This window comes from Falco biarmicus, chromosome 3 (assembly GCF_023638135.1).
Source record: "Falco biarmicus isolate bFalBia1 chromosome 3, bFalBia1.pri, whole genome shotgun sequence".
In the NCBI taxonomy this organism is placed as follows: domain Eukaryota; kingdom Metazoa; phylum Chordata; class Aves; order Falconiformes; family Falconidae; genus Falco; species Falco biarmicus.
This window is the reverse complement of record NC_079290.1, coordinates 113,516,701-113,540,780: the sequence shown is the minus strand read 5'-3', so window position 1 is coordinate 113,540,780 and position 24,080 is coordinate 113,516,701. Positions and strand designations below refer to the sequence as shown.

Here is a 24,080-nt window from a genome sequence, read left to right as displayed (position 1 = left end):
GGAGTCTTAACCTTATTCTGCTTCCCAGTGTTTGAATACATGCAGCATGCTTTCTCAATTTCAACAATCCAAAGATCTCAATGCACTGGTCTTTAGTTCTTACTGCTTCTCACAGCCAAACAAACAATACAGTTGAGGTCTCCCTGTCTTTAAAAATCAAAACTTACCCTCTCTTCAAGATCAGAAAGTGAAATGAATGCCTGCATAAAAAAGACTTGGGAAATATGAATAAGATACTGTAATTGTAACATGACTTCCATAGACTATGGACAAACGGGGTATTTCAGTAATTGTCCAGAATTACCATGCCTCCTGGTTAGGAAGAATTTAAACTGCTTTGTGTGAAAATTATGCAGGTAAAAGGGTGAAGACCAGCCAATCTCCTGAGCAGCAATGGAGGACCAAGTTGGTAATGTTGGCACATGGCAACACAGGAAGAAGGTATTTAGAAGGAGGCCTAACCCCAACAGCTGCCATACCTGCTCCAATTAGAAATACTAACTTCATTTTTAACACAGTTGTTGAATGACTAAATGCACAGTGGCCCCTGTGACTTTCATGCTGAAGTACCACAGTTGGCCAAACTCATTCAACACACAAAAACCTAGGGAGAGAGCATGTGCAGACCTCAAGTGTAAGCAAGCCACAGACACGACACCAGAGCATGTTCAGAGACAAACATAAAAGGGAGAGCAAGGTTACTGTGAATTCTGCAGTAATGACAGCTACATTAACAGACATACTTAAAAGCACTATACCCCGTGTTAAAAGATGAATACACACATAAATATCTATGTATATCTCAATACAGCTGCTGTTCAGGAAACAAACCTTTCTCGGGGTTAAAGTTCCCCCCCATCCATCTGATTTTGTAATGCTGTTCTTTGAAAACTCCTGTCTTTTTTTAATACATTCTAAAAGAACTCCATTTTGTTTAAATACATAGATTCATGAAAAAGACTAATTGTTAGAGGCAACAAACTATCAACTTGACAATTTTACTATGCAAATTAAAGTTAAAAGATCTACTTTCAATATAACTGGGAAACACCACTGAATAGTTTTTAAAAAACATTACTTGCTGAAAGCCAGCTGAGAATCATTCATTTTTAATTCCAGAATGCGTCCAATAATAGCCGAGATTCTTCCATTATTTCTAGTAGTTACTCATATTCCTTCAATCTCATTCCAGAATTAACTCAAGAGTACTTTTGCTAGTAAAAATCATTAGCGTATCAACATTTGACATCGAAAAATCTCATTAACTGAGCTAAGGAATTCTAAAGAACTCATGATGAATCTAAAAAGCGCACTCTATTTGAATGCATACAATTTCAAATAGGTGTCATCTGAACAGACTAAGTGGCAAAAGCATGCCCTCTGGGTATTAGAATACAAACAAAATCCATTACCTGGTGGCTGGGTCCAACTCTGATTTCACCTTGGGTACTGTTTAGCCTCCTAATATATAAGGGGGGAAAAAAACAGCAATGAGAAAGAATTACAATTAATGTAATTTAGGATCATATTCTGTATTTTTTGTCACTGAATTCCCAATGCAAATGGAAAAGAAGCAAAAATAATACATTATTAAGAAAACAAGAAAGGATACACCCAGGTGTATTACAGGCCATGCTGCAAATGGCAAAAACCAACAGGGCTAGTCAGAAACTTCAGTCAAGCAGTCGAAGTCAAGAAGAGGATCAATGTGATCTGTCCTCAGAGCAGCAAGAAAGCAGTCAGCAGCTAATGGGACACACACCTGCCTACTTTTTGATATTTAAATTTAATGTGATGCAGAAGTAGCACTGACTTCTAATCAAAAAAATCCTTTAAAAGCCTCTGAAGTTCTCTACAGCTCTGAACTGCTCTATGCTTTAGCCAGCCAGCCCAAAGCCTGCTATGCAATGAATCACCTCCCAAGAACAGCTTTTACTAGTACTGTTCCTTTAGCTGCTTATTTCAACACCAAACCTAAAATAAAGCAGGCAACATGCTAAGCACTGTGCTATAGATTAGTACATAGGAAATACCACGTTCCTCATGAACGTCTTCATGGTCATTTTAATTTTGAAACAGAAAATATCTTTAAAATATTTGGGGTGTTAATCTTTGAAGAACAGAGCCTTGCATTACCAGAATTGGCAAAACTAATTTATCTTTTTCCAGGCAGAGTTCATGGAGAACTATTTAAGTTACTCTGGATCTCACATTCAAAATTATCTAGCTCTTGTTTTAAGAAGTTAAAATTATTACTACTGCTGTTATTTGATTTTCAAAAATTACATCAGATAGCATGACGCAGAAGCATGGAAAATCTAAAAAGCAATAAAAACATGCCTTATAACATTTGTAAAAGTGAATTCGATTCAGTTCATCCAGAAAGGCCTTCCCTTCCACATAATGTGCCCTCACTTTTCCACTATTTTGAAAACATATTTGTATAAAAAACTTCAAGTTCCAAATGAACTGTCCATGGAGTGAGAATTATGCTCTGAAGGGCTCTGTGCTGCTCACACCATTGGCTGGAATTACTGAAACATCACATTATATGGTAGTAGAAAAAACGTTTTTTCATGTTGCAGTAGAATTACTGTGGCAACAACAGAAGTTAAAGGTATGCCAATATAAACCAAAATAATACATGTGACATGACAGAATTTATTTTTCTTCCTAATCTTCAACAGACTAACAGAGCAAATAAAAGTTGAGTACTGAAGAGTGCCCTTGGACCCTTTTTCTTTATTAAAGATATTACAATATAAGCAACAAGACGGCACATGAAAAAAACTAGTTACTGGAAATACTAATTTCTCCAGGACTACAGTTGAATCCATGAGACCTTTCTGCTGTAATATCCACCTATTCTCAAGAGCTAGCTCACTATAGTCTACAGAGGCATTGGTGCATGAACATTGGTACGTGGGTTACTGAATGCAGCCGCAGTCTGAAAACTTAAGCGACCCTCCAAGACTCCCATAAAATGGCGCTGAAGAACAGAACCAAATCCAAAGGATTTCAATATCCTTAAAATCAACATTTTTCTTTTTCTATAAGTTGTTCTTATTTAAACAGGCATCTTTTATTTATATTCTGTATATTACATTAAAAGGATCACAAAATTCAGAGCTGTTTTAAGACAAACTTCTGAATGTAACACTTCAGTAACTGCAAGACCTTTAAGGGAGTCTCAACACACTCGCAAGGAAAAGCACACACCTAAACCTAACAGAACACTATCTATAATCTGGAAACAGCAAACTTGAATTAACCTTGCAATCTGCTGGTACAGGAACAGTGACGTCATTTTACAAGTAAGCTGCTGCCCTGCAGGATTTCTTATTCACCCTGCTGTGTTCACAGTGATCATAACAATGACTGAGAAAGTTTCCTTTAAACTTTAAAAATTAAGGTCATGACCATAAAGTGCTAGCCCTGAGCAAAACTAAACAACAGAGAGATCAAACCATTAAATATCAAAAGTCAAAAAGCCAAAAAGGTCACTGGAAAGGTTGATATTAACATGCATATTTTGCATATCTTTATAAACATTTTCGCCTCAAAATTTCAAAAAGTACACTGCATATGTGTGTTCAGTTAAATGTCACCTTACTGACCGTTCTGAAACATTATTCATTGGTGCACAAGTGGGTTAACTACAGCAGTGGCTCTGAATGGCCCTTATCCAAGACAAGGTGACAGGAGAACCTGTCAGACAGGAATAAACACAGGTTTTGCAATACTCAATCTTATGGCGTTGTGTAGACATCGTGCCACCGTGCTGGAAAGCAAATGCACTCTAAAATATGTGCATGTCTCCTGAAAAGAATGGGAACACGTCAAAATGTTTTTCACTAATGCATATTTTTGCAAGACAATCTGATGCTGTTCTTGTTTTCAGGTTATGCAAAGAAAAGACCGAACTAGAAAACCAATGTTATATTTACAATAAAATTATAAATTAAATACTAGGGTACATTCTTCAGCTACAAGGTGTCAGATTTTTCCCTGTGAGGAGCAAAGGGAAAACCAACAACAGAAAATACTGATGCTCTTCCTTTATTCCCTGAATTCAGTTGAAAGCCATGCGTATCTCTACTAGTCAGCGCATAACAAACTAAAAACACAGTTACGCAGTTTCTGCCAAATACAAGACTTCACATCAGCCAAAGGCTGCACAAGTAGGTACTGTACTTAAAAAGAAAATTAAGGTATTTTTTGTTTTGATAGGAAAACCCACGGCACTCCAAATATCCCCCAACTCCCAATTCCTTCACTAAATATGATAAATAAAGCATTTGAGAATCAAGGCTGATGACAGGATGCTACAGCATCCTGTAAATAATTGCAAAGATAAAAGCGACGTTTTGTATGGGACTCCTGCTCCTACCTATTCACGTGGAGTTAGCTGGGGAAACTCAATGGTTTCCCCACATGAAAATGAAGCATCGAGAGAAGTATTTCTGTGTGCTTTTTCACATTGTTTCCTGATTATATTCACATCCTAAAGGTACTCCCTTCCTCTGTCCCAAAAGGTAAAAGCTGGACTGAATCAAGCTGTTGTGCAGGGGGCTGTTTCAGACTGCACTTTTTTTTTTTTAAAGAGCACAAAGCTGACTGCTCTGCAAGGGCACACAATCTGTTAAATAATTTTTACTGCTTCCACGTCCCCAGGAACAGGTTTGCAAATGGAAAGGAAATTCTTGCTATGGAAACTAAAATGCACTGTAGGTTTTTTAAGCAAAATTATATTGGTGGAGAGCAATTACAATAATAATGGAACAGCACTATGTTTATTCGGGGGGGGGGGGGGGGGGGGGGGGGGGGCGAGGACATGAGGACCCAACACTGTATATGAAATCTGACACAAAAGAAACTGATGTAACAAAGCAGTATCCATAGCAACAACAACTTAATATTTCAGTCCTCTTCAGCTGCAGTGGATTAAATATAATGACAAGATGTTCTCTTTGAAAAGTAACCTGTTGCCATGACAACGTTTTATTCTGCAAAGTAAACAGGGGCTGGTCAGAAAGGAGATGGAAGCCTGCGTCTGAATATCAAAAAGGCAAGAAGCTTCTGCAGCAGAGCAGGGCAAAACAAGCACACTCTAATCTGAGAGAGGCTTGTGCCAAACAGTTTGGAGAGAACAGAGAGGATGTTCAGTTCAACAAAACTTTGTCCTTTCCATTCTAAAGCAACAGGAGAGGCTGGAGGTTCAAGGCCAAAAGCAGCACCACTGAGAGAAAACAGTTCAGATGCGAACAGTGACGATGAGAAAGGAATAGGAGACAGCACAGAGTGGTGCAAAGCCTTAATTTATCAGCCTTAGAAAGAAGGAAAGAGAGGAAGGAAAGCCGGCAACAACAGTTCCTGCACGATTTCCCATACAGAAACAAGTTTAACCCTCTCTGTTTATTATCTACCTTCTGGTCTGCACCATACACCACACTCATACCATTTACCCATAAGCTGGCCCAACTGGCAGCCTCTGTCCACAAAAATAATGCAGCACTGCAATGCCATCAAGGACCAAAACATGGCAACAGAAGCACTGCAAGACAGAGTTTCAGCTGCAGTGGAGTACACACAGATCAGCTTTGAGGTAACTTGGGTTCAGGACCTGCGACACAAACTGGGTATTATAACACTGCCAGAGCTGTGCAGGAGTCAAGGTTGGAAACTCGCAACAAAACTCTCCAGAGAGCGGAGGCAATAGCAAAAGGCATTTGCAGATTTCTGCATGGCACTTCTCTGCACTGTCCTGCCTTTGTCCTACCCCTGACACAAATCCAAGCCAGTTCTTTACTCAGCACATTTAGTGAAGATCTTTGCTAGGAAGCCAGGCTTCTGTAAGAAACCACGCACACTCTATACGTAAGTTGGACCTCCAAGGTCTAGGATCGTGTGTACAAGGTAGAATCTTAGAAACTGCAGTACTGCTTCTTTCATGTTCTCCTTTATGCTACCCTAAGTTCAGCAAGAAACAAGCTCTGTAATAACTGCACATTTTTTTTATAATGACTTACATGCCCAAGATGGAGGTGAGGGAGATGGTACTACTCCTGTTACCACACTAAACCAATTATGTTCTTCATCAGTTCATTTCACCCGGCAGCAGACATGGCTTACTTTTGTTCTGCTGTGGTCACCACACACTCAATGAATGCTCTCCACCACATACTGGACTTCCACTGGCTTTCTGAAACATCTGCTACTAGCCAGCAAAAGCTCAGAAAACATCAAAATAAATCAATGCTGCCATTAAGTTAAAAAAAAATCAAATCAAAAACCACACCACCAAAACAAAACACTAGCCAGCAAAGGCTCAGAAAACATGAAAATAAATCAATGCTGCCATTAAGTTAAAAAAAATCAAATCAAAAAACACACCACCAAAACAACACTACAACAAAACTACAAAATCACATACAGGGCAGCATAATGTGCTACCCATTTAACCACTCCTGGTACAATCATTCCCACTTCTGTATGTTGGGGAGATCTGTAATTAAACTCAAGGGATGCTTGAGCAGAGAAAGGTTTTTAAACCGGCCAAATCGTTCAGCCACAGACCACCCCTCAGTCTTTCTTATTCTCTTTGGAGCTCCCCAAAAAAACAAAGGTTTCAAAATCAGCTTGGTACAACCCACTACCTACTGCAACAGACACGCCACAAATGCAAGCTTCACAGTGCAAAGGAAGGTTCAACAATTAAACTAGAAGTGCTGTCAGTCTAAGTAGCTCTCACCACCCTGGAACACGGCCTGTAGCACGGGACAGGGCTCTCTGAAGTTGAGACCAGAAGGGGTACCAGAATAACAATTACTATGTATTCAGCCATCACAATGCGAGGACAGGTTGATCATTAAGGAACAGTGCAAAAACAGTTGGAAGGGGTCATTATTTTTACATGAAAAAAGATTAAAAGAGGAAAGACAATGTAAAGCTAGGATATGTAGGGGTTTGGGGGGTTGGTTGGTTTTTTTGTTTGTTTTTAATAAGCAATAACAAGCTATAGCACGAAGCAATGATTCTTCAAGATTTGCGTTTATTTACTAAGCCTGGTAAGAAAATCGACAGCTTACTAAATAAAACCAAACCCAGATTAGATATATGCATTATAGTCAGAATATTTACAAATTGCAATCAGACACTTTAACACTGGATGTAGCCAAACGGTCACTATTATTGGCAAAGATAATCAGAAACAAATTGAAAGCATAATAGGCAATTCCTGGATGTTTGTGATTTCTGTAAAATTAATATAAATCTAAAGTAGTCAGGAAAGACAAAGTATAAAGTAGTAGTTTTAAAATAAAATCTTTTTATGCGAATGGTCCAATACCCAAGATGAAAAAAAAAATGCCTTCAGAGGCAGTTCTAAAAACATCTGGCAAGGCTCATTTTGTTCCATCTCTAAGGGACAAAACAGGAGAGAACAAAATTACTCCCCTCCAACTTGAGCTGGTTGAAAAATAGTTTATCAGGGCCTGAAAGGGACTGGCATTACAATCAAAAGTTCCATTTGGTAGGACATTCTGTTTTATTTTATATTGTGCATCCATAAAACAAAACTCAGAACTTCTCTTGCCATGTTCCTCCCTCATCCGAGGCATGCAACCTCCGTCTACAGAGACTTAACTATGAAACAGAGAGACAAACCTTTACATACATTTGCTCCTCTGTAGCACTAATGAAGCTGTAGGATTTCACTGCAAACTAGACTGTCTGCAAACACAGTAAGCCTCTGTCAAACACCATGGCTCTATTCTTAGTTCCTCCAAGCATCTGCTTATGGCCACTGTTGGGGGACAGGATACTGAGCCAAATGGATCCTCAATTTGACCCAAGACCACCGTTCTTATGCATGTTATGTTCTTACATTACACAGCTCAAAGTACAAAAAAGGGACAATCAGGTTCAGGCCATTCAACCTTCAACAACAAAAAAAAACCCAAAACACCCCCAAACTACCAAAAAACCCCTGTGAGTTTGGTGCCTAAAAATAACAGAATTTGTTCTCCCCCCAGCAAACTGAAATTCTGGCTTAAACACAATGAATTAGTTACATGGTTTTGTTTTCATTACATTGAGACCTATATCAAATTTACAGATTAAACAATGGCTTGTTAGCTTTTCCCAACAATTATTTTCCACGTGAAAAAATTACCTGTTACCTGATTTCATGTGTCCAGCTTGCACTTGTGCCTTAAACTTTTTTTAATTTCTGTTCTAGAAGCAGTATTTTAATGCTCAGAAAATATTCTTGCTACCAGTCAGCCTCTAGAAAGTTTAAGTTCTGTTTAAAACCTGTTGTAACAGTGTGTTATAATAATAATTTCAAAAAAAGCACAAGCAATTTCATATTCTGAGTGAAAAACCAAACCTTATTTCAGGCAAATGAACTTATACGGGAGCATTTTCAGTGATTGCTCAATCTGAAGATGGAATGAATAAACATGCACTAACATTTCTACCTTGAGTACAAGCTCAAACCTGCTGACTGCTGTGTTGGAACTTTAAAGGAAGCAGAGGACCCTGTGTTCTGCTCCTGTTTGGAAAAGGAAGTAGTTACAGAAGTCTGAGTCAGACAAGCAAAGCTTTTTCAAGATAACAGTATTTTTCATTGGGTTTATATACGAGAAAAAAGACTACAGAGACCTTAGAAGTATTATCCCCTACTCAAAAGGTAGCATGGAAGCAATCATAAAACAACCATTCTTAGAGACAAGTTACTGCAAAGGAAACAAGCATTCTCTCCACATAGGAATTACCTCTGTGAGTAGTATTTTGCTTGTAGATTTTCTCTCTAATAATTGCTTTCCAATATTTGTTTCCCTTCAAATAAGGAAGACACCAGTATTTTGATCACAAGTTCAAAAAAATGAGTAAGTGGAAACCTTTGCATGATGCTAAGTCTTTCATCTGTTCTACATGTGATTCTAATAGAACCAGAATGTTACTTACTGACAAGCAACATTTACACTGATAAGTAAATATGGAAATGAATTCAGCATGGAAATATGTCACTTTAAGTGTTTATCCTGTATAGTTTCCAAAATGGCCAGGTAGTACCTTTGCACTTTCCAGAGCAAATACTCACTATTAAAACAGACTATGTACTACATCAGCACCGTATCTTCAGTACAATCACAGTTTACATGCAGGACAGTAGAATCTGGCACCAACCTAGAAGTTATTTTTTCCCATCATTCCCATCTGTTTCTATCCATTCATCATGGTGAGATGCAATGGTCTACCACTCAGTCTCTTAGCTTGCTTGACAACACAAATCTCCAGCTTCCTTCAACAGCAGGTAAGTGGAGAAGCAACAGCATGTGTTAAAGGTTATCAGCATGAAGATTGCAAATCATAAAACAAGCTTGAAGATAGGGATATAGTTCTGCCATACACCTGGAAATACAAAGCTCTCATTAAAACAAATTACAGCTTAAAGAATTGGGGGGGGGGGAGAGGTAATCTTACTGATTTAGGTCTTGAAAAAACAATTAAAATCGAAGCCAGAACAATGGAAAGACTATAATGTACTTGCCTGCTATTTCTTCATCCAAAAGACAAAATACAAGCACTCCCCATAATATACTTCTAACTTCAAACAGTTGGAATTTGGAGTGGAACTCTAAGTCACCAGACCACCTATCAACAGTGTCTGAACTGGAGAGAATCTTCTGGGCATCTAGCCAGCTTAAAACTTCACCATCAGTAGCAATGAATAAGCACACTCCACAGCTTGATCAAGGAGAAAGGATCTTTTCAGCAGACTGTCTTGCCAGTACCACAGATAACTTACAGCAGACAGCCTTACTTCTGCTACTACCAGGGGGTGGGGGTGGGGGTGTTTGGTTTTTGGTTGTTTTTTGGGTTGTGGGGTTGCTTTTGAGTTTTTTTGGTTGGGGTTTTGTTTTTTTGTTGTGTTTTTTTTTTTTTTTTGGGGGGGGGGGGGGGGCGCGGGGCACAGGCAAGGGAGATATATTTTAAAAAGAAAGCAGTAACACAAACAGAAAACCAAACAGTCTTGTACACCTATGCACAAGCCTGAAGAACTGCTTTCATTAGAAACTGGCTGACCAACCCCACAACTGGCGGAAGACATTTGGTGTTGAAGCACATGGAAAGGAAAACTCGAGATCTCACAATCTCTGAAAGCCTGCTGAGAGAGGAATACTGCCACAGCAACCAAAAAAAAAAAAAAAAAAAAAAAATCTATACATTTGCCAGGAACAGGAGCCATCCAATTGTACAGCACAGACACCAGACACCCTTCAAGAGGAAGCCAATATAACCAACACCACATCCACAAGTTTTCATGTGCAAGTGATTTAAGTGAAGAATGCCTTACCTGGCATATTGTTCCAGCAGTACTTGTTTTGCCAAATGTAATACTTCTGTTTGGCAATCAGATTTTGTTTTGTTATAACCTATACATATTTTCATTTTTTCCACCTGTGCTATTGTTAGTTAACCTTATAGTTTTTATAAGCGTTTTTTTCAAGCCTTTTTTTTAACACATGCACAAATTATCACTAAAAACCAGCACAGACTGCTTCATACCCTTCCCATCCCTTAACACATTCACTCTCTTCCGCTTGGAAGTCAACATTTAAAACAAATGTTGAGGACACCAGGTGTCATATCCTTGTATTCCTACAGGGCAGTGTCACATCCCTGTACATGTATTCAAGTAGCTCCTTTAAGAGGAATAAGAAAGTTTCCAAAGCCTAGGCCTACAGAGACACCCCTTTCAACTACGGGGCGATTCAGCAAGACTGATGTTCAAGGGAACTGTGCTCCATAACCATTAGCACAACTTTTGTTCAGCCAATGGCAAAAACGACCAGTGATCCACACTAAATAGATGTTCTTGAGTTTTATGCTCTATAGGTGTAAAAGGCAATGGAAAAGGGAATGACACTTCAGAGAGCATACAGATACGGACACGGCACTAACATGGGCAAAACTACGCAGTTTTACTCATCATTCATTCCCCAGCTTCTGGCAAGAGGAGGGAGGTAGCCCCAGTAACGCACACTGCAGAGGTAAACGACTACATGTGCTGAAGTCAGCCTTCTGCTATGAAGTTCCAGCGACTTCACTACAAGCAGCACAGCCCATCCGGTCACCTTCAAACTCCACATGCTCCAGTAACTAGCAAGTTACCCTGACAGAAGCATTTCCCCTCAGCAACAGAGCCCACGGTGCCAACATCAGTTCTGCAAGCCAGTGGGCTAGGCAGAGGGCCACAACAGAACAGCACCCAGTTTTGCACAAGTTCAGACACTACTGTGAACGAGAACACACCACAGAATCCAGTTTACTCCCACTCAACAGAAACAACTCCTTTCAACCCCATTTACACTTAGCAGTGACAAGTCACTGACGACTGTCCCACAAGGACCTCAAAGCCAGTTGCAGCCATACTATCATCACACAAAACCGTAGAGCTCAAGTCCTCTGTTTTATTCACATCAGTCTAAAAATTTGTTTTCCTAGCCCAATAAAACAGACGTGAGTATTGCTTACACAGCTGTCACATCACAAGTCTTTCAGTGCATAAGACAATATTGCTGCATTTTAAGAGCGTGTGTGTTATTTGCATGTGACTGACAAGCAAGCAGAACCATGCTGGCTAACTCCCACCCACCCCCCTCAATACCTGTGGAAGTATCAGTGGGATCACTGCCCCTGGGTCGGAACGAGAGCCACCCTTCCTCCGAGCAAACAACGGCTGCTGGCCTGCGACCCTCCCTGGAACATTATCCTAACAGCCTGTCACAGGCCCAGACGTTCCCTAACGGCCACTTCAGTAACGCTGCATCCCACAGAGTGCCTCTGCGGCTCCCTAGGACCTGCCATAAGGTTGGCATGCAGACAGCACAACTGAAATTCAAACTGCACCAGGGGGTGGGGGTGGGGGGTGGGGAATATAAAATTACAAATAAGACCACACAGCTTCAACATTTTGCTACATGCACCCCTTAGCCAGCAGATTCCCTGCTCAGTGCCCTCATGCACCATACGAACAGCTGCACAGCAAAGCTGATGTGAGATTACAAGGTTCTGAGGAACATGCAGTAGTAATGAAATGATTTCATAAACATTTCAGAAGTCACAAACAACAGCAAAAATCATCACTGTTTAGGGGAGGCCAGAGTGATGTAGCCTACCTGCAGGGGCTGAATGGATCATCCATGACTATGACAGGCTCTTGTGGGTTTAGATGTATTCCTGAGCCCTCTACTTAACAGCTAAAACTCTGCCTTTTCCACTCTACCAACTCAAAATGGAGGCACATGCAGTCTGAGAGACCTCAGAGAGCTTTCACTGAGCTTGTGCTATGACCTAAGCCTGCACGCAGAACGCAGAAACTTCGCCCTCGGACTGACAGGACTGAGCATGTGCTGTGACCCTCCCTCATCCACACACTGTCTTACAACGCAATCAATCTCAACCCTGCTGGTTCCGTAAATAAAGCGCACTGAACAGACTCCGCAGCTTCTGCATACCAAGCTAGTGTGCAGGGAAGTGGGGCCTTAGCTGGGGGATCTGATACAGCCAACGCCGGAGAGCAGAGCCGTTCCAAGTCTGGAGGTCTGTGTTCCAGCACTTCTTAAATCTTCTCCAATGGAAATACACATCAATTTCAAAAAGGCTTCTAAAATCTTTTTTCCCCTAGTTTGTGATGAGCTTTTTAAAAAAAATCACATTGACTAAAAGGCTTCGAGGTTTTCATAAATGCAAATGACAGAAGCTTCACATTTAAACATACAATATATCAGTTAGGAAACAAAGCAGCAAGCTGATTCACAAAATACTTCTATTCTACCCGTCAATAATGCAATATATGAGACCCTTTAGAGAATATGAATTCTCAAAGAACAATGCCGCTGCCATCTGTCAGCACGTGTGGACACAAGGTGAGCCCAAGAGGAGCCAGACTTCACTCACGGCTTGAACTTCCTACATCATCCTTGATCTTTTGCACTCCTGTTCACTGATATGATTTTCAAAAAAATTCTTAGCTACCCTTTTATATGAAAGTAATATCCCTTCCCCTACAGCATAAAATGCTTTAATTAGCATACCTGCCTGCATTTTAGAGCATCTGAGATACTTGAACTTACTGCGAGCCTAGAAAAGAATAAGAAGTTTCTCAGATGTTGAGTTTTAAGACAGAAAAAAGACCAAGTAAAAACATACCAGGCTACAAAACAATCCCAAATTTTCTCTCTCAAAATAATCCAGTGATAAAATGTTATCACAACAAAATTTAAATTATAAAAAATTGTAAGCTGGATAATACACCTTTCTTGTTGCCCATATTGTGTTACCTCCCACCCCGTTGCCCAGGAACCTTCAACAACACAGTCTGGGCTCCTTCAATGAACCTGCAATAAGAACTCAAAATGTTCATATCTTGAACATTACAGCTGCTGTGGCTCTGCTGAAACTATCTGATGCTACCAAAGCTCACTCATAATCTGAAGTAGCCCTTCCCTAAGATACAGGAGAGAGGGGCTTTGCTCACACTTGAAAAGGGAAAAAAAAAATTAAAAATAAATTTAACACCAAACACAACCAACCATGATAAAAATTCCCCTTTTTTTTTTTAGTACTAAGCTTACTAGGCTATGCATTTAGAACTGCAGTATAATAAACTGCTAAAAACCCCAAACAAACAAACCCACCATAACATTCTATTAGCTCACTTCTGTTATAAAAATATTACGGGAGGCATCACATTCAGAACAACTGTCCGATCAAATTTTCACAGACTACAAAAAGATAACTGCTCCAAATACGTTGTACAGTCTTTACCAGCTGACAAATTTAAGTAAGAACACTTATAAGGCCAAATGTATCTAGCCTTCATTTCAACTACAGCTGAAACGTATTTCTGGATTTTTTTGGTACTGCTGTCCTGGATTAAGTTTTTCTCCTGAAGTTCACACCATGAATTTGAGATAAAATTCTCAGCTTTTATGCTACCCTCCAGTTCAGAGATAAATTGAGATACAAACACATAGAAACAACATATCCCAAGTTATATTAGTAAGTGTGATATCAGCCAGAAGGAATAATCCAAGGAAGTTATACATCCCTTTATCTAGATAAATAGAGGTTTTGGGATATTTTTGTCTCTTTGCGTAAAAGTAATCTATTGCAAGGCACTTCCAATACATGACAATACCTACTGACATGAAGTAAGGGGTGCTCAGCATCTTCCATAATCCTTTCCTGGGAATACTAGACCAGAGTGATACAAACCAACTTCGCTGTAATTTAGTAAGACATACAGAAGCAGTCTGTTTCACATCACATGGGCATACCACACAAACAGTCCCCAGTTTTCCCCATTAGGAGGATTCCTGGTTGTATGTAAAATTGCTAAACCTATTTAAAGAAAAAAAAATTGGACTTGCGATACATTCTAGGAATTGTCTTATTTAAATAAAATACACCACAAACTGTCAGTGTTCTACTTAAGTGTAAGCATAATAAGGACTCATTTTAAGGTTCTGATTTGAGACGTAAATATGGATACATATAAAAACCTTTATGATCATTACACTCTATCACAGCCCTAGCACTATTATATGTGTAAAATCAATATATTCTGACTGCTAAAAATTAACGAGACAATATATCAAAATAGCAAAACAGAGCTTCACAGCCCTCTTAGTCCTCTTTAGCTTCTGTTCACATTTTGGTTCCAGGTATCAATTTATCATTCCACTACAGTTCTTTTCCGAAGAAGGGCAACACTAAGAGGAAGCTTTGAAAATCCTACTTAAACACAACTCCACACTGGCTTCTTGACTTCATAAAAACTAAGACTATTCCCATCTGTTTCTAGACCTGAGAACTTGTACTCTACCACTACGCTTTCCATAGTGATTCAGACTTCCAGTAGAAAACCCTTACCAGACAACATGAAATAGTAAACTATGAAGGACAAGAAAAAGAAAGCAAGTCACCTTCCATTTCACTCTTGGGAGCACTCCTCAGGGATACACCCATACTCATTTAGCTCACATCACCCCAGAACACCACTTCAGAAGAAAAAAAGATTAAAAATTAAGGAAAAGCACACACTGTGGAATAAAAACACTGTCAAGATCCTGGTCTTTCATAAAACATCTACTTGGAAAATTCACCCATGCTTTGAACGTTTGGTATTTTGTTCTACAGTGTGAAACAGTGTTGTGGAAGAGTAATTTTGATTCAGGATGATGAAAACTAAAATAATACCTGATTATTTCTAGATCCAAGTAAGAATGTTGTAGCATTTGAATCTATGTATACTTACAGTTGTCAGTGTCAGACAAAACTTCATAATGTATTTATTCACTCCTGAGATCAAAGAACTGATTGCCTAGTACTTGCCGGTACACTACAAAAACAGTCCAATGCCAACAGTGGCATCTGGCACGCCTGTATCCTTCAATGAGATAGTTCAAAGTTGCTTCTGTAAGTTCATACAGGATGTCACAGTTCAAAAGGAAGGACTGGAAGAAGTTCTTGCCAGATTCTGCTACATATGGAACTATACCACAGATAGGGTAAGAACTAGAGTTGTAGTAAATGACTGCAAGACACAAGCTGGTGAAAAACAGCTGTCTGAGGTCAAGCGGTATGTTCAACAGCATTTCCAAGCCTTGCTACATATTACTTTTTAACAGGCAGAGCTGATTTCAGACTCAAACACCCAAGTCAACAGCTTAACTCAAGCTGGTGCAGTTACTGATTTTCTGAAGCGGTACAACAGGTCTGTTTTTCTTTGCTCAGTCGTGTCTCTTGACTGTTCTTCTCTACACTTTGAAACGCTTCTAAACTAATTTCAGAGCATATACAAGTCACATAACATTTCTCCTTTGATAAAGATTGGTTTCATCCGGCCATCTGGGGAACCCAGAAGTTTGAGTGGGATTCCATGTTAGTGGAATTAGTCAGTGTCAGAGCAGCCACTTCTCTGAAGAGACATGATATTAATTATTTTAAAGTACTTAGCATAAAATTTATTTTCTTTCTCAGCTGACTATACATCCACTAAGCTTGTATTCCACACTCTTGAGAGCCAGGAACATATTTCAAGTCTACTTACTAGCTTGATTAACTGTATTCAAGATGATAATGCCCAGCCTCAAGCTTTAAGATTGCTTTTGGTTTTTATTCCACAATCAGATTTTTCTCAGTGATGTGAGAATTACCGAAACATAGCGTGTAATCTTACCAAACTCTGTAGAAGAAACCCAGCTTAATATATACTGTTAATAAAAAAAGTTACCCCAAAACACACAAATGTACCATTTCAAGACCACAGAATGATCAACAACAGAATCACTGTTCTTGGCATTTCCCAAACTAAACCTATCGTCAGCAAGCTTTCAAATAGAAGAGGACAAAACATAGTTTCCTTTAGCACTGTGTGCTCCAAGACTGAAAGTGTCTCTTGCTACACACCACCACACCAGTGTTTTGGACATTTTGGGGATCCGCAGGTTGTTTTGCAAACAGAACATGTCAAAACAGAAGAAAAAGTCAGATTCCCAACACGCTGAACTGCATTTGAGAATTGCAGATAAGTATATGAGCATCTAATGCTGAACACAAAATAAAATCCCTCAAACAGAGATGTATCTTTGTAGATGCAACAGCTCACACTTGTTTGGTCTAAGAACATACCCTATCACATGTTTCTACAAGTCAGTTGAGGGGGTGTGAATGCAAGGTTCAGACCGTGATCTAAAACATACTACTACTTCAAGCTACCATGAAAATTTTCCATCCTTCCCATATGGAAAAGAACGCTATATTAGAAAAGCAGATTAAGCTGAAGATGGTTTTGTCTTTATAGACAAACCACCAACAGGTCAGCTAGAAGTAGGTATTCAAAGAAGCATGCATTATAAAGCAGCAGCAAACACACAGCAAGCTAGACTCAGCTCCTTTTTCTAAACCTTCCTCCCCACCCCACCCCCCAGACAAAACACAGACTTGAAAAAAACCCCAGGCTGCAACCAAATGAAGAAAAACCTACATTTTGAGAACTGGCTAGTCTGAGTGATTAGCTGATCACTAAGCACCATGCTTAGTCATTCCATTGATCTTTTCAGGCTCAGTCATTTTCTAATAGCTGGAAGAATTAACAGCTACTTCTAGCTACTTCTACACAGAGTGTGGGTTTAAAACTGCACTGACAACTCACATAAATGGCATTTTGAAAGAGAAATCATCCATTAAACACAAAACTTCCAACACCAATACAAATAGCGTATTTATAACAGTCACACCCTCAAAACTAAATGCACTGAAGAAAAGCGACAAAGTTAAATACAGGGGTCAAGCACACTGCTGAATATCAGAGATGTATATCATGACAGCCTTCATAAACATGTCACCTTGTGGGACCACTCAAAAAAACCCACACCAACCCACCACAAATAGTTTAACATATTGTACTTTTAAACATTACAGGATTTCATGCCCTTTTCCCAGACCTCAGCACCACACACTAGTAAGATTGCCTCCTAGGGACTTAGACTGACAGTACCTGCTATGAATGTAAACTGAATCAATTAAGGGAGTTTACCTAGTCCAATAGCCTGTCTCACACATACGGACAGTTTAAGGCACTTCAGAGGAAGGTACAGGAAGCCTCATAAATAGGCTATTACATAATAATACGCCCACATAGGGAGTTTCTTCCTAACTGCAAGCAGTTAAGAGGTTGGCTATGCCCTGAAGCATAAAGATTCATATCTGCATTAAAAACAGTGAATCCACCATATAACAATTCAAGTATTCATTATTTACATGCTTACCTAATCCCTGCTTAGAATAATATTTTTCTCGCCAATATCTCCAGAAATCGAGGTCCACAGCTAATTATGGTTTTGCACAGAAAGAAACTTTCAGTCAGCACAGACCTTGCTGAGCCCTGTTACACATTAATAATCTTCTACTCAAGTGCTAGTTGAAATACGCCCCTAGACAGCAAATTCTTTAAGGCCGGTATTTGTAAGGCATTCTCTGTGTTTATAAAACTACATAAATGATAAAAATAAGGGTCATGGTTTGGACCTGAAAAATAATGAAGGTACAATCTAGTTTCAGCTTTGCTTTCCAAACACAGCTGAGATAGAAGATTGGTTGGCCAACCCCTAGACAGACTGAAAGAACTGTGAAATGAAAGAGCATGCCTAACGTACCTTCTTCAAGTATGTATTAATTCCCCAAAAAAGTGTTCTTTCTGTATCTAGAATTTGCTCTAGGCCAGTGAAGCATAAACTATGAATTGTTGATATGGATCTCTATATGAATGTTTACACATCAAAGCATGAACTTCCACACCTAAGAACTTCCAATTTGATTTCTTAAAAGTGAGTAAATTTCAACATTGCTTACTAGAAGATGTGAACATATTTTAAAAGTATTTTCAGGGGTGTGCGTTTAAGACAGCTAAGAATTCCTATTCCTGCTAATGTTTGCAACCTTTAAAACATTTCACAGTTCTAAAAACCTGTTCTGTAAGCAGTACGTTATTTACACAGACGTTCAACTGGATGTCACAACTCATTTCACAATTTTGTTACCTACTCTTAATTTTTCTCTATACATACAGCAGGAAGATGCAGCTTCTCCCTTTCATACCCTTCCATCCCACCTTCCTGTCAGCATCACACTTGATTTTAACTTTTCTTCCCATTAGTAGTTTCCTTGGTCCTACAGACTTAGATCAGTGGTAAAGCTTGCTTTTTAAAGTCACATCACTTACCTTGTCTCTGGATTATAGCCCAGTATGTAGAAAAATGAATCCACTCGGGCCTTAAACTCTCGAGCAGCAAATATGTCAGAGAAATGGGAGATATTACACTTCCCTCTGCAAGAAAGAGGGAAAATGGTATCAGAATTGTATCTTGAATAAAAGCTATTTTTTAAGTGCCACTACAATCTGTGTATAAGGCACAGACATCCTTGTGTTCTCATAAATGACTAAAACATCATAAATGTAAGTCTGTTGTAACAAATAACCATGCAGATTCTTCCCGTGGTGGAAAAGGAAGAAGATTCATTTACAATGTCTCAGGTGATGTTGTGCAAACATTCATAAATTCTCATTCAGCCAGCACAGTCCCGAGGAGCCCAAATTTAATCAGACTAACGAACAATATCTACCCTAGAAATACAATCCTGAAAATGTCTTATTTTCAAAGTTTTTACAGTCCTGTTTACACTTAGGTCATTAAGGAAGCTTCAAAGATTCTACTACTCATGTTATTTGGGAGGTCAGCTTTTTATTTAGAAAGCTAAATAAACCTTCATTTTAATAACTCTTCCAAATAAAAAGCAAAGCTATGCTGGTTTTAGCAAGACTACAATCCTAACAATGCAAATTCCGAACACATAAAAGTTTCTTCCTTCTGCTTTCATATATAAGAGTAAAACACAATGACATTTAATAAAAAAAATAATAAAAAGGAAAAGGGGATTTATTAGTTTGTTCTACAACAGACAATTTTTTTTTAATATAGTTCATTGACGAAGTCATTATCCTTAAGGATGAGCATTAGGACTAGCTGTAAGAAGTTACATCTCATTTTTTCAGGGGTTTGTTGGACAAGGGTTTATGTTCAACAGCTGCTCGTGTTTTGTCATTCAATGCATCACAGTTTACTGCCACCAAGTAAATCAGATCAGAAGCAGGCAGAGACAAACAGGCCAGACAGCCAAAGAATCAGTGCTTTTTATCTAAACCTGATTAAATGTAATAAACAAAGCACAAGCTTTCACTCTTTTTCAGTATGTCAAGCTTTCTAGTATTAATACAGATAGCATCTCCTTTCACTTGTATTTATTGGGTAGTATTTGCTAGTATAAGCAAGCTACTACGGAGCTTATTAAACATTGTAAAAAGGTTTGCCAGTCTTGGTTAAAATAGAATGAAAAGTGCTGTTGCCAGCAGTACACCAAGACAAGTAATTATTTTGCCTGTAATAATACTGGATCCCTTTGCCTAGTCTTCTCAGCAGAGCTTAAAAGCACTATGTACTTGAAAAGCTGCACTAGAAAGCTGAAATGCTAAGCTTGAGTCAATTCCTAATCTTTTCATGGTAAAGCACTTCAGAAAGGCTTACCAACCAGCCACCAGTAAGAACTTTACCTTGGAACATGAACTCTCAGATAATGACATCAACTACTACAGGCAAGGAAAACACACACCAGAAGGATGAAGTATGAATAAACTTGCCAACTGTTTTAGGGGGGCAGGGGGGTGGACACACACCAAAACCCACTAAACCAATACAGCCATCCTGTGAGCTGAGGCTGCAGAAGTGTCCCTATGATTGCCTAATTCTCAGTCAATTGCCTTTCTGACAAGGGACAAAGCAACACTGAATATTGCACAGGTCATGCCGGGTTGTAATGGAACATTATTTAACAAGATCCACAATTGAGGCACCACACAGAAATACCAAAAGACAAACTTGTTCACTAATATTAGTTTTATCTCTGGTGGCTGAAGCCAGTTTCCTCATTTAGTCATTCTGAAAGTGAGAAGTGGCATTTGTTTTGATATTTCACATTAAATTCACATTTTAAAAGTATTTTGGGGGAAAAGATTTAGTTTTCTTTCAATAATTCATCTGAAGTTAATAAGCATTTTCCAGATAAGCTTGTTATTATCTATATTCATATGAGTACAGCTTGTTCATATTATTTCAGACAAGTAATACTACACATTACCACAAAGATTTACCATTTAGGTAAAAAGGACATAAAACTTTCATTACACACTTCCACAGCGATTGACAAGTATCCTCTATGTTATAAATACCTGACCCGCCAAAGGTAGGTTTGGAAATCTTTTATTGTGAGGCAAAGTCAAAGAGCAATAACCACAGTGCTGGGCACGTGACTCTTGTCAGAGACACGCCAAAGAAGTTCAAATATGATCTACTTATACCATTGAGGTTGCACCAGCCATATACATACTCCTTGAAATGATTTCAGTAACTCCACCCCCACTGCGTTTGCGCTTTTCAGTCGTTGGGGTCCTCTGGTGGTTGTGCAGGGATGAAGTCAGATATCTTCCTTGGGAGGGCAGCTCGTTATCTGTCTAGCACAGCACTTGGCAAAAAGCCAATCTCTGTTTGTTCGCTTCTCACACTCTAGGTAAATTTTTCTACTGGTTAGAGTAGAAGACTGGTAGTTACGATCACTGATTTTAGTTTCCAGTTTGTCATCCATTCATTGTGTGACCAGAGCCATTTGTTTCCAGAGGGCAGAGAAATAATCTCGTAATAAATCAGAATTTCGTATTAATCCTCCTGCCACAACACAAAAGATGGCAGAAGCCTACTCTATGTTCCAAACTGTAAGAGCACCATGTGCAATTACCCTTATGTTCATCTTGTATGCTGGAAATTACTGACGTGTATTAATCACAATTTGCTAATAAAGAGTCAAGAAAAATATAATCTTTATCCTGCAAAAGTATATTCTCCCCATTATGATCATCTTGAGATGCCATCAACAAGCATGCAAGAATGATCAAAAGCATGAACAATCCAGAAAACAACAAAAACAACAGTGAAACCATATACCAACAAAGAGAAGCAAAACAGTGGTCTGACAGGTGCCTATGGGGCCCACTTCCAAACAAAAAAGAGGTACATGAAACAGAAGACAGGTTGAGGAAGTGATCAGTTTGGTCTTCCAGCAGCCTCCCCTCTTTTTGGAAAGGGAGAATGGAAGGTTATTTTTCAGGTTTGCTTGGTATACACATATATTCCATTTTTTAATCTTCCTATTTCTATCTTTTCTTCAAAAGCAAAAAAACCCAAACAGAAAGTATGTAGAAGAGAAGTTACAATACTCCCCAGGGAACTCTCCATGCACACTGTTCAGGTTCTCTCTCTCCCTAAGCAGAGAGATTTCCAAGACTGGTTCCACCAAGACAGCCAACCTCCTGCTAGCTTGTTTCTAAGCATGCCAGTTTAAAATTGGAAGGCAAACGGTAACTCAGAAAAGGCACTGTGGCATTTCATGAGATTGTAGTACATCACTGGAATTTCCCAAGTTTATAAAAATAAAAACTTTAATATGTAAATCAGACTTCTTCCTGCCCATATAACAGAAGTTGCAGCTACTTTGTCTTGAAGTAAGTGGCTTCAGCAAAGTGACTGAACAAAAAAAAAATCTCCAGATGGTTCTAGTGAAACACCATCTGAGCGTTATCAGGAAGGATATTCAATTTGCATTTTGACAATATCCATGCATGTCTGTCATGTTGAAAATCTGCTAAAAAACAGTGCCTTACTGTTTCTATTTGAAAACATTTTAAAGTAATGGTGTACCCCCTTGGCCTAGTCAAAGGTTAGCCACTTAAGTGAAAAACTTAGTGAGTCAAGAGAGCAGCAACCTCCAGGGAAGGGTGTACAAAGAACAATACAAGGGTCCATTACCTCCTGTCTGTACAGCTATTTTTTTAATGGAGCTCTTAGCTGGGCTGCAACAATGACAAGTGCTTCTGAGAAAAAGCCTTTAACACAATTCAATCAGGGCAACATACTACCAGTCACTTTACTAGGAGATGCTATTGTTAATAGGGAAATCAAACACAGAGGAGGGAAGAGGGTGGCATTTCTGCCGGAAGTAGCAATAACCTAAATTGGAAATGATGGGAAACAGTATCCTCTGAGCAACATTGATTAACTGAGATTAAAACAAGATTGCAGAATTACAGCTCCTTTATGAATGAGAACAGATAACACAAATTAATTACTGTAGGAGATGAGGAGAAAGCTAAGCAGTATGCTAATGATCCCCAGACAAAAACATAAAAAGCACTTCTCAGTAAGGTTTTTCTCATCCACCTCAAACACTGCACCACATCCTCCGTAACTTACCTGAGGGCAGCAGCATGGTAAGTGTCAACATAATCTGAAATGAAGAGCTCTCGATTCTTGATAACTGGGTCTGTAATAACAAGCTCTCGTCCAGAGTCTGCCGGAAAGCCAAAACACAAACAAAAAACCACCAACGCATTAGCTGTAGCTGAAAGCATCTACCATTGCCATTTTGCAGGTTATTTTTTACAGGTCAAAGTCTGAGAATGTTTTAGATACACACTCCTCAGTGTTAAGATGACAAACACTGATATTGTTTACATAGCCTGTAAGGTACAGAAATAATGTAATACCCATTTTTACACATGAATTCTCCCTCGCCATGTCTGAAGAACCGCTGAAGGGAAAGAAGGGTACTGATTGACACATCTTATCCACTGCACATAGAAATGGGCACTCCCCGCCGAAAGGAACTAAGCAAATTAATTTATCTCTGGCTTCTGGGATAATGTTTTGGCTGTTTCGCGTATTTAATCTCAAAACTTCAACAAAATATTGACCGTACTAACTGCTTAGTGTTCTGGCTTTCAGGTAAATACTGATATTCATGTTCAAATAGAGAAAATCCTCAGTGTTAATGAAAAAAGTGGAAGATAACTTTTTCTATGACTTGCTTTATAATACCTTTGAAGAACACACAAAAATACTTCTCCACATGCACAAGTGTAACAAAGCAGCCATACTATCAAAAATGCTCATTTTTGCCAGTGTGCCTATTATTCCATTATTAGAAGTTTCAAATAAATTATTAAGAGGAATGTTAAATTTGTGCAGCTTTTGCTGAAAGCACACACAAAATGTCCTTAATGTCTGCAAATTGCAAAGGAGAACATATGCTCAACTTTGTACTTCCATGCACCAAAAAGTGTCCCTATTTCAAGCATCAACTTTTATCATCACAATTCGCCTTGGAATATCTTCAGAATTTTAACGGTTGCCTCAAGGAAACTTCCTAGTAAGAACAGAAGCAAATGTTAGGTCTCCCCTAGAGGGTAAAGATAAATGACACTGGAATATGTACTAAAGTTTCTTCTGCTTCTATGAAACCCAAGATCACACTTATTTTTGCAAAGAGAAAAGGGGGAAACTCAGCTCTAAGTGATTCAGTTACATCACTTACTGCAATATTAACCACAGTGAGTATTC

General features: G+C 38.9%; 1 protein-coding gene across 8 annotated transcripts in view; it reads right to left on the bottom strand.

Moving 5' to 3' along the window:
* RERE (arginine-glutamic acid dipeptide repeats) overlaps positions 1–24,080 on the bottom strand; it is a 254,366-nt gene that overhangs the window by 100,067 nt on the left and 130,219 nt on the right. For 7 of the 8 annotated variants that reach the window (XM_056331900.1, XM_056331902.1, XM_056331895.1 and 4 more), the window contains exons 5-7: positions 22,935–23,031; positions 18,800–18,904; positions 1,413–1,461 (exon numbers count right to left, since the gene is read on the bottom strand). In XM_056331900.1, the coding sequence (XP_056187875.1) occupies positions 1,413–1,461; positions 18,800–18,904; positions 22,935–23,031 (251 nt within the window). Of the gene's footprint in view, positions 1–1,412; positions 1,462–12,188; positions 12,362–18,799; positions 18,905–22,934; positions 23,032–24,080 lie in introns of those variants that run through there. The other variant, XM_056331903.1, reaches the window with a different exon arrangement.